This window comes from Mchenga conophoros, linkage group LG12 (genome assembly GCF_057382185.1).
Source record: "Mchenga conophoros isolate Kocher_MC1m ecotype Shallow Benthic linkage group LG12, M_conophoros_male_GT1.1, whole genome shotgun sequence".
Lineage (NCBI taxonomy): Eukaryota > Metazoa > Chordata > Actinopteri > Cichliformes > Cichlidae > Mchenga > Mchenga conophoros.
In genome coordinates, this window is record NC_140537.1 from 31230770 (window position 1) to 31245200 (window position 14431).

At 40.0% G+C, this 14431-nt stretch overlaps 1 protein-coding gene across 1 annotated transcript in view; it reads left to right on the forward strand.

The window, feature by feature from the left end:
- The first annotated feature begins 658 nt into the window (after positions 1–658).
- Positions 659–14431, forward strand: part of col27a1b (collagen, type XXVII, alpha 1b) — a 67294-nt gene continuing 53521 nt past the window's right edge. The window contains exons 1-5 of the mRNA XM_085295256.1: positions 659–800; positions 994–1125; positions 2914–2978; positions 8612–9912; positions 13619–13672. Coding sequence (XP_085151382.1) covers positions 1073–1125; positions 2914–2978; positions 8612–9912; positions 13619–13672 — 1473 coding nt within the window. The 5' untranslated portion in view covers positions 659–800; positions 994–1072. The remainder of the gene's footprint in view (positions 801–993; positions 1126–2913; positions 2979–8611; positions 9913–13618; positions 13673–14431) is intronic.

Consider the following 14431-nt stretch of genomic DNA (forward strand, 5'->3'; position numbering starts at 1 on the left):
GGTTGTTAGTTGCTTTATATCCCTGTACTCTTAGCAGATTTGTGGCAAACTGATGTTGTAGGAGCATGGTGAGTATAACTGGAGCTTCCAGGTGCTAAAAAAACCCCTTTACTAATCAAATCTTTCTGATAATAAACCCACAGAATCTTTTCGCTAAGTAAAACAGTGCTTAGATCAGAATGAATTAACCTTTATTATTAACATTTACAACGCTCCTTTAACTCCAGCAAGATATGACAGTGAGCACCATTATCCACGTCATAAGTGGAAACATCTCAATCATCAATTATCCTTAACTGATCAAAGCCAAAACTAACAAGCAGGATCTGTTTTAGAGCTTTGTTTTTATGTCTGGTCACCATATTTCTACAGAGGGCTGACCATCTGTTTCTAAAATGGTTGCTGTGGCCCAGCAGATGCTGCAGATGTGATTGTTTCTAGCACATCCCGAAAACTACACGATTTTCAGTGATTTGATCGGCAGTACACAGACACACGTGCACACTGACAGGCTGCTGCTTTCTGAAATGACACACCTTTTGCTGAAGGAGCGCCTGAAAACCGCGTGTAGCTCCAGATTTGCTTCCCTTGGATTTCAGCTGAGGGCGACAGAGGGAGGTGTTGTCCCCCCTCTCCCGCTTCTCAAGATTTCCCTCAGTCCACAATAAACTTTCATTTTGGGAAGTCGACACACACATACACACACCGCTGGGCTTCTACATCTTGTCCTGCATTGATTCCCCGGGAAAGCTGGACGAGACTCTAACGGAAAGACGGAAAGAAATATCGGAAGCGCACAGGTGAAGCTCTGTGGAGCGTCTTTTCTTTTCCTTAAAAAAATCACATTGCTGTTATCTTCTGGAAGGAGACTCAAAGAATTAGAGGCAAGACAATGGCAAAAAGAAGCTTTTTCACTGCTGGTTAATCCCGCATCGTTTCACTGTTTTATTTTTGCTGTCTTGCACTTTTTTACTCTACGCGCGACTCTTCAAGGAACACCTGGGATGGAAAAACTTTATCTGCCTCCTCTGGACTGTAGAAAAAACTCCCAAGAAAGAATGAAGTAACCGCTATGGAGCCGGATAATGCCCCGTACTCCAAACTGAAAACCACTGGAGTCGGGGGGTGAGTCGACATATTCAGAAGTGCATAAATGAGCACTTTTCTTTCTCACTTTTCTGAATTAAAGAGGGATTTCTTTTTTTTTTCGGGTTCCCCCGAATCCATGTCCTTTCGAGAAAGATGTTGATGTCTAGCAGCACTGATACAAGCAGTATGTTTTACAGTAGTTGTTTGAAAAAACTTGTGACAGCATTTCTTGGGTTACTAAGACAAATGACTTGAGCTTTTAGAGGTATTTGTTTGAGAAATCGTGCAGAACAGGTGGTGTAATTAATGGCTTGCAGAGATAAGCATGTGGAAACTATTTTCTCTGCTCTTAACATCAGTTCAGTGAAAGCCAGTGTAGTCTGCTGTGCTGTTCTACAAGTTCTGCCTTTGCAGCTTGTATCTGAATGAGCTGCCAAACGATCTGGGACTGATTTAAGGGAAATGTATGAGAGGAGGAGACACTCCTCCTCTTCCTCCTACTCCTTTTCTCTCCTCCCTGCTGTGCATCTTACTCAGCTGGTTGGCCTGGCTGACACAATGGGAGGAGATGTCCTATAAAAGTCCAGATGTTGCATCACATAAAATCTGCAGGACATACAGGAGGCTTGGTCACAAGTGGCACATACAGTTTCTGCTGCTGCTGTCAGTTTAGCGAGATTACAGTGAAGGTGGAAGGACTAAAACTTTCTGAAGCTCAAACCAGCATTCATTGTGCCAGTGGCTGACCAGTGGTTTTGTGGCTCTTTGGAGAAGAACCGCAAATGTAAGAATTCCTGAAAATGCTTTAATTATAGCACTTGTCACTAAGTGTGTGCCACTTCAAGCAGCACTTGTACCACATTCACCCAGATTCGTCTGCTGCATTTAAAGCCCAAATGATGTGATGCGTGAAAACCTGATATTATCATAGAGACAGCTGAAATTCACACCCATTTGAGATAATTCAGCACCTTTAGAGCAGCTCCATATGAGTAATCAGCATCTCTTTTATCACTTGTCTTGACATATAAATGTCACAGAAAAATCAATGGTGTAAAATTTGCCGTGTGCTGCTTGATGTTGGATATTAAGTGGCACTGTTGGCCTGTGAAAACAGAATTGATCTAAATCTAGTTGAATGATTACACGTCCCTGTGTAGGCTGAGAAAAGCAGCTTTTTCTCACTGCTGGGTTTAGATGAAACCCCTTTTAAAACCCACAGTCCAAAAGTGCTCGGCTAGGCTGCAGTTTGCCTCAGATAAAAGTCAGATGTTAGCGATAAAACACTGACATGTGAAACACTTTTTTTCCCCAAAGCATTTGTCTATCTTTCGCTTGGCATTGTGGGTTTTAAGGTGATGTGGTGCATCTTTTTTAAAGATTGTCAGAGGTGGCCTTATGGGAGCACTTACCTGCCTCTGCTGGGCAGTAGCTTATCTGGTCAGGCAGCAAGATAAGCCAGAGCTTGCTCTCTTGAAGCAGATGTTAGACTGTTTGAAAAAGCAAGGGCTGCTGCTGCTGATGCTGCAGCAGCACCTAACATGACTGTGCCAGATGGCTCTCCAGCTAACTTAGTATGTCACTTTGCTTACTTAAACTGGTAATGTATCCTGCAAATTATTTCACATAACATTTTGCATTAAATTGGACTAAGCAAGAATGTGAAAGAGATACATTAAGGGCTCAGATGACATTTTTAAGGAATTTATAAGTTTTTTTTATGAAATGTGATTGAAGTGCACCTGAAAGCTGAGTTAATTGTAAAGCACAAAAATTACACAAACCTCTAACATCTGACATGTTTCCTTTTGTCTTTGTATTTAGGAGAGTTCTGATTCTTTGGACTTTACTCTGTTGTACCTGCTCTCTAAGGCTAACACAAGCACAAGGTAAGAAACTTTAAAGCAAAGGTGGGTAAATGTCTGTTATACATTTTCATTCAATGTATTTCTGAGCATGTGGTGTCACAAATATGCCTTAAAACCACTGAGAAAAAGAAAATTGAAATAAACTAATGAGCTGTAGAAGGCTGGGTAAGTATGTGGCCCTAACATGGACTTGCAAACATTTGTCAGTTTACCACTGTTTATTTGTGAATAGCATAAATCCTGCTCAGCTTTACCTTTATGAGCAGTGCAGTCTGCCAACTACACAGACTGATTCATTGTGTTTACTCTTCGCTGGAAACCATATTAAGTTGTGGTCGAATGTGGGACAGCCACATCTTCTAATATATGTTCATAGAAGCAGGAGGTTTAAATACTTATAACTTGCTGACTTTACTAAACCAATTTTAAAGTGGTTTGGTTTCATTGCTAACGTCTCTGTTACAGCGAAAACTGAACTGGTAACTCAAATGTCGCACACAAAAACAGGTATTCTAATAATGTGCAATCAGATGTGGTTCAGACATTTATTTTGTTGGAAAAAAGATGAACCTGTGGACCTCTTTCATTCTGCAGGAGTTCATTTTTTTGTTTCTAAGCCTCTAAAGCTCAGCAAACCTCATGCCCCCTCTTTGATAACTTAATTAAAGTGTTACCTGACCTATCAGCCACACTTTGCAGAGTCTTGTCTGCTTGAAGTACTTTCGCACTTTCATATTGTGACTCACACTCAGCTGTGCATCGATGTCTGCTGCAGTTAGCTTGCTGTTACACATCTGAGAGGCCATTATCAGCTTGTTGTCTGAGTCTGCTGTCAATCAAAAATCCGCCAGATTTTTATTCAATCGGCACTCTTCCCAGTTTCTCGATGTCATTTGATAACGTAAGCCACTGTGTTCCCTGATAGCAGTTTCTGGCAGTTTTATCTGAAACTCTGCATGCATCAGATGATATTTCCCTCCTGTGATGACTGAGTGTCTAGAGACCTAGTATTTTATATGTGTTAATTTGCACACTGTCAGATCCTAACAAAGCACAATTTTGTGCTTGCAAAAGGCTAAAATAGAAAAATAGTTTTGCTGTTACACAACCCGGCAGATTGTTTGGATCATTTGCAAATAGATCACATGGAGCAGTCCTGCAGATATGAAATGTCTATGCGTGTTTGGATGTTGTTGCCTGTACTTCACAGTCCAGATTTTGTTATTCTACAGCTTTTAGTCTGCATTGTTTTCTACATTTTGACATCAAACACCAGAAGAAATCTTCACTGTCAGTGTGCACAGGCCTTGAAGTTTAGTTCCTACAGTTACACATATATCAGCAGCCTGTGTGTTTTTTTCAGAAGTGTTCCCGATTGAGGTCAGCCAGAGTGCAGTAATCCCAGAGTAGATATGGGAGTTCGTTATGTATGTGTTGATGTAATACCAACCATCTTCTAGATGACAGCCAATCTGTCAGTGCCAGACACTGAACCAGCAAACCTTAGTGAAACTGACTGAGCAACTACATGTACTTCTGTTATGAAGTCAGTTAGGAAAGAAGCCTAAGACTGTTTTCAATAATAATCATGATAGTAAATAAAAAAGCATACATTCTGGGTGCAGAACCTCCCACAGTTTTTAATATGGAATAGTAAAAGTTTAGCCATGGCCAGCTAAACCACTGGTAATATACACTGCCCAGTAGATGGATTATTGTGCCTCATCAAAGGCCAACAAGCTTCTCTCAGATGAGAAATTTAGTGAAAACAAAACCCTTCTTGTACTTGAAGTTCTTAAAACACATTAATTTTTAGCTCATATGACCAAAAGGATTGTTGGCCTCATGCGTTAACGAGGCATCCATGCCCATCTGACCATTCACGCACAAATTAGTCCTCTTATAGTACTGCATGGCAATAGACATATTTGTCTTTAAGGATACTTTACCATTTTTGCAAGGATCACTTTTTCTCTTACTAAGCATCAGATTTTAGTGAGACTTCCACAAATCGTCTTGCACGTATTCACCAAAACTGTACCCAAGGTTGTGGTCGTGGTCACATGCGTCAATTTCTGAACAATGACCTGTGAACTGTGATGGATTGTAAGCATGTTGAGCTACTACGTCACTGACGTTCTGGTTCTTCAAAAACAAGCTATGGTTTTTGTTTTTTTTGTAGTCATCCTACAAGTTTTGACCAAAAGGTTCTGAGAACTGTCTTACCATATTTGTGTTTGGTAATTCTCACATCAAAAGACATCTTCTCTTGCACACATGGACAGTTTTTAGTGACTGCTGTGTTTAGCCACCAGCCAGAAAGAGCCTTTCTGTGAGGAGTTTTCAAAGCTTGCATGGGTTCTCCAGGTATTCCGGCCTCTTCCCACTGTCCAAAGACATGTGTGGGTTAGGTAATTAGAAATTCTAAACTGGCTATAAGTATGAATATGAATGGTTGTCTGTTTCCGTACAGCCTGTGCAGTGTATCCTGTCTGTCACGCGATGACAGCTGGGATAGGCTCCAACCCCCAATGGATCTCCTCCAGTGTGTCGAAATGGCAAACCACTAGCCTGACTGTTATTTTTAGAAAATGGACAAAGATCCATGAAGGGAAATCTGGTGAGTGGTTGAGGACTTGAGCAAAGATTGTTTATGTCACGAAAAAACTCCTCCGTTTTCAAAGTGCTCTGAGCAGGCGCCAGATGCTACACTGGCATGTGTCACAATTAGGACGGTTTCCTATAAACGCTCCCTCGGATGCCTCAGGATGTTACTGTAGCACTCCCTGTTGACACTCTCACCCCGAGGAATTAATTTTCTGTGCGTAAACTGAAAAATGTTGAGAGAAATGCAGAACATTTCACATATGACACGCTACCTCTGGGCTTGGAAACTGTGGACTCTTCAATGGAAAACTGCTCGTAGCTGGAGACCCAGATCTCATCACAAACAATAGTCATGTGAAATTTAGGTAAGGTTTAAACAGAAGTTGATGTTGCCTCTCAATGCAGGCTTTAGGTCTTTGGTGAAAATGTACAGCACACAGTATAAGTGGTCAGAGCACCACTTCCTGAGAATGATCTAAAAATAGCAGTCGTGGTGAAAACCATCTGGTGATGGCAGAGAAGATGACCTTGAGCTGGAGATTGTCTAAATTGAAATAATGTAAGGATTTTTACGTACCTGTTCTCAGAACTTTTTGATCACATCACATAAATGTAAAGAGACATGATTTGTTATTCAGTGTTGTTGCTTTTCTTGATGGTATCTATAAAATAGACATTTTTTGTCTCTGCTAGAATATTTTTGCTGTCAAGCTGTTGCAGAAAATACAGAATCTACATTAGCAGCATACTAATAGTGGAAACGTATTAATCTTCCCCTGCTTTCTGTGAAAAGTTTTTGTTGTCTGATACACTTGTACTTTAACTATGCGTGTCTCCAGGATGTGTCAGACTCAGTTCTCAGTTATTATTTTTTCAGCTCATCAGGAGGCCACAAAAAGCCAGAGGCAGCCCGCCTACCCGCTTAGATTTAAATATGCAGTGTAAGCCCTGAAAGTACATCACACAATGAAAGAACAATTTTGCTTTCCTCATACCATATTAACAATTCAAATCAGTTCTATATAAGAAATTTGACTGAAGAAGGCTTTTGTTCTTGTTTCACTTACTGTTTGATGTGTCTTTTCCATGTGTGAATTTTTCAGTCGAGCTGACCTCCCGCTGCCTGCACATACTGAGCTGGATTTCCCACCTCCTAGCGGGACTCGTGTCTATACTTGTTTTTCTTCTGCTGAGCCAGAATTGATCACTTAGCGCTTTATATTTGCTAAGTGAAAAAGAATGGGTATTTACAATTTCTATGTGAGCTTTTAGTCTAAGAAGATGGGGAAACGTACAGAGAAGATTAATACATAATATATATTTAGCATGCGCTGATTGGTTTGAGATTTTTCAGCCCTACTAATTTAAACAGAAAAAAAAAACCTATATTTAGAATCACTGATTACCTAAATTTATGGCTAATAATAGAAAATAATATAATAATGTGAAGTGAGTCTGTTTTGATTTGAAGAGTTCAGTCCATTATATTTATAGTCAAAAGAAAAGGCTAATCCATGAAGTCAGGCCTGGCATGAAACAGGTAAGTTGGGATTGACATAGTTTAAATAGTGTAGCTGAGATTTGCCAGTTTAATGTGTAGAATGGTGTGAGCTGAGCTATAATGTGGGTATTGAGATCCAAATCTACTCAGTTTTGTTCATCACACGCTGGTTTATATCATAAAGATCCTGCAGTATTAGGGTCTGATCATATAAACAAGCACTTGATGATAATGGGGAGGAAGAACTAATGATAAGAGACCCGTTGATGTGCTGAGATTGTGAGCTGACTTTAATGTCTTGACCTGACTGCCCGAAGTAACGATGTGCTTGATGTTTGACTTCTAAAGATGAGTAAATGTTATTTTTTCAAATGCAACATCGAAGTTAAAAGAATAAATAACTGAGACAACCTTGATGCTGTTACTTTAATGGGTCTCGGTTTGTGGTTTGGGACAAGCAGTGTTACTAAATGTATAATATTTCAGCTTTTTCTCTATTTAAATTTTGGTTAAATATAGGTTATAATGGTATTGGTTCATTGAAAGAATGTTCCTGACTCGATATTCTATTCTAATAGGTGGTAAATGGACTGGTTTTTATGTAGCGCTTTTCTACTTGAGCACTCAAAGTGCTTTGTACTGGTTGCATCATTCACACATCTAACACAGTCTTCTAACACTCCAATACATTGGCGTTAGTTTCTTGCCCAGGGATATTTGGGATGCAGACAGGAGCAGCCATCGATTGAACCACCAACCTTCCGATCAGTAGATGAGGTCATCTAGTAATCGGAAGGTTGGTAGCTCTGCCTCCTGGTCACAAGAGAAATGGGACACTTTCCCAAGAGTGTACGTTTATCGCAAAGAGTTCTTTAGAAAAAAAGCACCCGTCTCTTGCTACAATGAAATGTGGATTTAATTAAACTTTAGCACAAAGGTGTGGATCCAATTAGGTGCAATATACAGAATACACAGTGCTGTAATGGATCACTGTTACCCACATTTTCCTCCCTTGAGAAGCAAGTAGCAATTAAAACCCGCAGAAAATACAGCAGTGTGTTTTCATGAGCTTGGGCCCCTGTCAGAGCGATCATCTTTAATCAGCAGACATTTCCAGATAAAGCGAGATAGCATTTCCGTTTCTAATGCACCTCTTAAAAACCCACCACTTTCCTTTCCAGGGACTCGTTCAGCCTCCTTACCCTGAAATTGTTCCAATTAAGCCTGATGTAACGATCACACAATTTCCAGCAATCCCCAAAAGCAAATATGGAAGTGTGACCATATATTGGAAATTTTATGCAGTCTTTTAAAATTGTCTTTGCCTCAGGTTTTTCCATTAGTTGGACTTTAAACTTACGATGCCATGACGGGAATTCACATCTTAATAGATGATCATTTATATTATTGCACTTTTGTTTTTACTTGAATACAGATTGCATTTGAGTAGGATGCTAATAATCAGATTCTTGTGTAAATTTAATTAGCTTATTAATTGCACACAGAATTAGCTGTCCGCTAATGTTTCTTTCTTGTTTCCTTAAAGATGTAGATGTCTTGCAGCAGCTTGGACTTACTGGGCGAAGGACTGGCAGCTCCTCATCTTCAAGCTCTCGATCCATCCATCATGGCATCATCCCCTTCAAGTCAGGCGTTATCCTCACTGAGAGGGCACGCATCCAGGCACCTCTGCACACTGTTATACCCTCTTCTTACAACCCCTCCAATCTCTCCCTTATCCTTAGCCTATCTGTTCATCGCATCAACAACGCTTTCCTTTTCTCAGCTCTGTCAAAGAAAAGAAAAGTTCAGCTCGGAGTGCAGTTTGTACCAGGGAAGATCCTTGTACACGTAGGACAGCAGAGCTCTGTAAGTTTTGACTACGATGTCTACAATGGCCAGTGGCACAGTCTGGCTTTGGATATTCGAGGCCAACAAGTGTTCTTACACACATCTTGTGGTAAGAAAAGCATACATGCAGATTTGCATTCTAGAAAACAGGAGACTCTGGATCCAGAGGGCTCCTTCCTGCTGGGCAGAATGGACCACAGCTCGGTGCCATTTGAAGGTGCCATCTGTCAGTTTGACATTTATCCCTCAGCCGAGGCAGCTCATAACTATTGTGATTACATTAAGAAACAATGCAGAGAAGCTGACACTTATCGGCCTGTATTTCCACCACTGCTACCTCTATTTTCCACAGACCCAAACGTTACTGTCACTCACATAACTCCTCTCTCTTTGACGGAGATATCCAAAAAGGCTCGGACACCTAATTTGGCCTTCACTGAGGAAAACATGAGGACTACAGTTCTTCCTTCAACCAACTCCGTGATGTCTGTGTATATGGCAATGAGTACTCCAAAACCTGGTGCTGTGTCCGTTTCTCCAACAGTTCACCCAGGGCTTGAAAGCCCATCTAGATTTCCAACTCAGTCTGTTACAACATCTCCTGGGATCAACATGACTCCACCGAACCCCAAACCAACCTCACACGCCATAAAAAACACAAAGCAGGCAGATACCAACTCACCGCAACCTTCTGGAAAAAGTATACACTTACCTGTTTTTACCAGATCATCAGAGATGAAGCCGGCTCTCCAAAGTACAGCTGCTTCCACGCAGGGGTCTCCTTCAAACGCCTACTTTTATAATAAAAAGCAGCTAACCACAGTAGCTCCAAAGAAACCCGAGCCAAAGGTGACCAGCGTGCTGGATGTCAAGCCCACCTCGCTCACTCCAGTCACTCCAGCTGCAACAGATGGCTTTCAAACATTTGACCTGGAACCGACCCAATTCTCTGCACTCGCTGGATCACCTGGACTAAAGGGCGAACCAGGACCGCCGGTAAGTGTGTCAGCTCTAAACAAACACAACACAAACATTTTGCTGAAATCCGTGAATGTCTGTGTTGAAATAACTGTAAAACGATTAGATGAGTACATTTCTGGTGTTGCTGTGTTTGAATTCAAGCATTATTTTTTATCTTTGTATTGTTATATTTTAGCTTAGTCTATTAACCCTTTGTTGAACCACAGTGACACATAAGTTCAACAGGTTGTTGCTTCAATAATGGCTTATTTGCTGGTTCACTCTGTGATCTCCAGACCTGCTCTGATGTAAAAACTGATGCTGCTCTTTATTGTGTGGTTTTGTGAATCAGGCAGTGACCCAGCGTGTACTGTTCTGATTGTAGAAGTGCTGGTTGTGTTAATGATGGGGAGTTTTTAAAAATCCACTAAATCGTTTTATTTCATGACTTTGATAAAGTACTTGCAAGCAGTGCTAATAATTTTCAAACCTCATTTTTATTTTCAAAGCTATGGTGAAAACAGTCAGGTTCACAGTCGGCATTTGCCAGTCAGTGTTTGTCTTGGTGGAAGTGAGGTGTTAGATTCCTTTGGGAGGGAGTGGGACTGCTCAGAGAACGAATACTTTTAAAGCAGGGTCAAAGGTAAAAAGGGATAAAGCACTTGTGCCCAGTTACCTATTGGGACTAAATATTTGAAGGCCTTATAATATAATATAAATGTTACACTTGCATACAGGGCAATAATAAATACAATTGTATTGTTGTGTTTCTTACTAGTTATGTTGTCTGAACAAGTTGCTGAGTTTGGCTTATAGTCCAATTTAACTTATCTTATGTGCCATTTATTATTATTTTTAAATTCTGATGCCACTCTGCTGGGATACAGCTGACGTAAGTGGGCTGCTCACAAGAGTTTCACGAACTTTGTTTTGAAAATGTGGTTATGATAGGCTCAAATATAAAGTATAAATCTAATCTGAAGTGATGATTAGATGATAAAAGAAGGTTTTAATTTTGAAGAACCAGAGTCTATTTGGATCTTGAAGCTTTTGGAGCATTGAGATACATATTGTTTGTTCACATGAATCAGATAAATATACATATATTTCAGAAAAAAATAGACAATACAGAGAATACCGATGTCATTGTAAAGTTCAGTGTTTCAGTTAGATAAGTGATCTTTTTTTCATGTTACCCTGTATGAAATTATTTCAACACCGATGTATACAATAATATCATAATTTATTTCATCGTGTAATATTCTCAGGTAAAGACATCCATCCATCGATCTAACGAAAAGTTCTTGATGCCTAACCAAACCAGTGGTTGTAAGCAAAATAAAAAAATTAAGTGCAAACGAAATTAATCGGCTAATGAAAACAAAGCCCTGGATTGATAACAGAGTCGGATCTCCTGGCTGGAAAACTTGTCATCTACACTCCTCCGACCTAAATATGTAGACTTTGTCTCTCTAAAATATAACAGTAGTATAACTCTTGAAGTCTGCTATTGCCTCATCAGCGCACTGATGGCAAGGGTTTCACTCTGGTATGACAGCGCTATCTGATGGAATGGCAGTATCTGTCACCCTGGGAGCACATTAAGAATGGCTATCAATTAATATTCTAATTATATAACGGAATATAAATTAGATTGGATATTCAATTGTCAAATGATTAATTGATTGTGAGGGGGAAAAAAATTCTACAGCGCCAGCAGCAGTCTCTCTCTCGAGTGGCACAGAATGCGAGGGTGGCCGGGGGAGTTAATGACATGTGCTGCTCCAAGTGTAAGAGATAAATAATTTCGCTTAATCGAGGAACATATGATAGCGATTAGGGAACGTGAGTGAATGGGTCATAATATTTGTCTAATGTTGTAATTAACGATTCAGTTGCTAGCCATGAGCTAAGCTGGATGTTTAGGAGGAAGTTGGAGACATTTGGATAGTTTATTATTGTTTGGTATTGTTTGTTTTGTTTTGGGGGTTTTTAAATAAATTATTATGTGGTTTTTGGAGAATGCTGACTGTCGAGGAATAGTAATGATTAACAGAAAAGTGAACCTTTATTGCGATGACGGCAGGAAATGAACCAAGAGACCAAAGCAAACAGGCAAAACACTAAGAAACAAAACACTGAGCTGGCAAAACACTAAGAAACAAAACACTAAAGGTACTAAGACCAAAAACTATAACTATGACCGAGGTGGAAAATAAACAGGCTATGACTATGACTGTAACTCTGGTGAGAATAAACAGACGAACTGACAATGGCATGAAGAAAACAAAAGGCTTAAATACAGACATGAGGTGATCAGGGGAAGTGGCGACACATGGGGGAAAACAGCTGACAGACATAAACCTAATGACAGGACCAGGAGAGGAAAGCTAAATACAATGAACAAAGAACACATGACATTGTCAGAATAAAACAGGAAATGACAACACAACTTAACAGACCTAATACGTGATGAAATAAATAGAAAACCCCAAAACATAGAAAACCCAAAAAATACAAAGAAAACTCAGAGTGCTGGGTCGGAGACCCAGCCTGTGACACTGACACCACTTTTAAGATACATACACTAATGGTGACAAATGTTACATGATGTAATTTTGTTCTCAGAAGGTCAAATTGGTGGTGACTGTTTGGCCCTTCTGTGCTGCCATGTTTTAGGATTTTTTGCTTCTTTGCGGTGATATTATACTTGAAGCACTGCTTACTGTCATATTTGCTGCTTACCTTTCTACACCAATCAGCTTTTTGACAGATTGAATTAATGTGATACTTTATCAAATTCCCCCCTTTCTGCAAACTGCAGTTTGACTGGTTGGTGGAGGCGTACAACTAAAATTTTAGTCATGTTTCAATCTAATGACTTCTCTGAAAACATGAGCTCCAGTACTGCCTTGGCACTGACCCTAGCAGCGACTACAGCTGAGTCTACTTATCATGTGTGGACAGCCTGATGGTTGCAATCTAAAGAATCTAAAAGTTGTTGAAAGACATTTGGATTTCCAGAGTGTACGGAGGCTGAAATAGTATAATTATAGCTTGTGGTCTTGGCTGAGACAGACCAAAGTGCTCCATACATCTGACATTATTACAGTAGCCCAATTTCAGCAGGACTGCCTCGGGCTGTTTTAGGTCTATTTTTTCTTTTCCACTTTAAACTGCTTGAACAATGGGAAAATAAGTAACAATCCTAACATTTCAAGCAAACTCAGGTTCCTCAGATTGACCCCTCATTAAGTTTGACCTTTCAGGACTTTGCTAATCCATGTATGAAATTGTTTCAAAGCTAGCTGATGCTTATAATTAATGTGATCGGCTGTGACTGGAACCAGCGCCGACCTCCCAACCAGTGCAATGACTCAGAGTTACAGTGTATGCACTTTAGTGGTTTTGGGCTGAAATAACATTGGCTGCTGAGGGAGAGTGCGACATTAGTTTCTAACAAGATATCCTCATGCCTGCCAGCGTCTCAGTGCCCGAGTGCTTTGCAACTTATAGCTAACTTCACCAAGGGACAAAAAAACTCAACATGTTTTTACTAATTGACTCTTGAGCTTGAGTGGCTTTTAAAGGTTTTTCTTTACTTTGAAAACTCCAAACTTGCTGTCTTTTATTATTCAAGAGTATTCAAGACTCTCTTAAAATAACACAAAAAAGGCAGCAGCTTCTATTTCCTCCTCTGTATTTCACTCGGACACTGACAACTTCTATATTTTGCTTTTAGGGTCTTCCAGGACTTCCAGGGTTGCCAGGAAAGCCGGGCAAGAGGGGCCCACGGGTGAGCATTTCCCAGTCAATCCAACCAGTGACAAGTTTAACCACAAATACCCACAATTCTTCTTTCTTCCCCTTCTGGGCTCTTCTACAGTTCCTTTCATGCTCAAATCTCTATAATGCTCTAATGATAGGGTGATAACACCACAAGCTGTTCACCGATGTGCATGACCTTTTGAGTGTTTTGATCAAGCGCTCAGTGGATCACAGAAGATTTTTCAGTCACTTGTTAGTTCACTTTGGCTCTGGGTTTGATCTAGCTGACCTTATGTTTTCAAGGTCCGTTTGCAAAGCTTTAGAGCAAGCAAACACAACCTACACATATGTGGGTTAAAATATAATGGATCACATTATGTAGATATTTAATAGACACTGAGAAAAATGAAGGTTGCAGCACATTAACAGTACTTAAATTAGGCATGGGTCCTAAGTTAATGTCAGTGAATAGTTCTATTGTATTCCAATGAGTATAAGTCTTCTGGTGCCATGTCTTTAATTTCTAGACTCAGTGTAGCTCGAGAACTGATGGAATCAAATAGAGAAGGTGGAGATGTTATTTTAAGCTCATGTTTTCAGAAGAAATTTAAGAAGTGAAAGAACACCGGGGCATAATTTGTCCTAAGGGAAGGTTTATTGTTATAATTTCTCTCAAAGACATTGTCATTGATGGGTGTTTGTGTAGTTTCTGACCTGTGAACTACTTCTTCACCACCCATGGATAGAATGAAAGAGGAAACATTTTCAGTGGTGTGATACTGGTCTT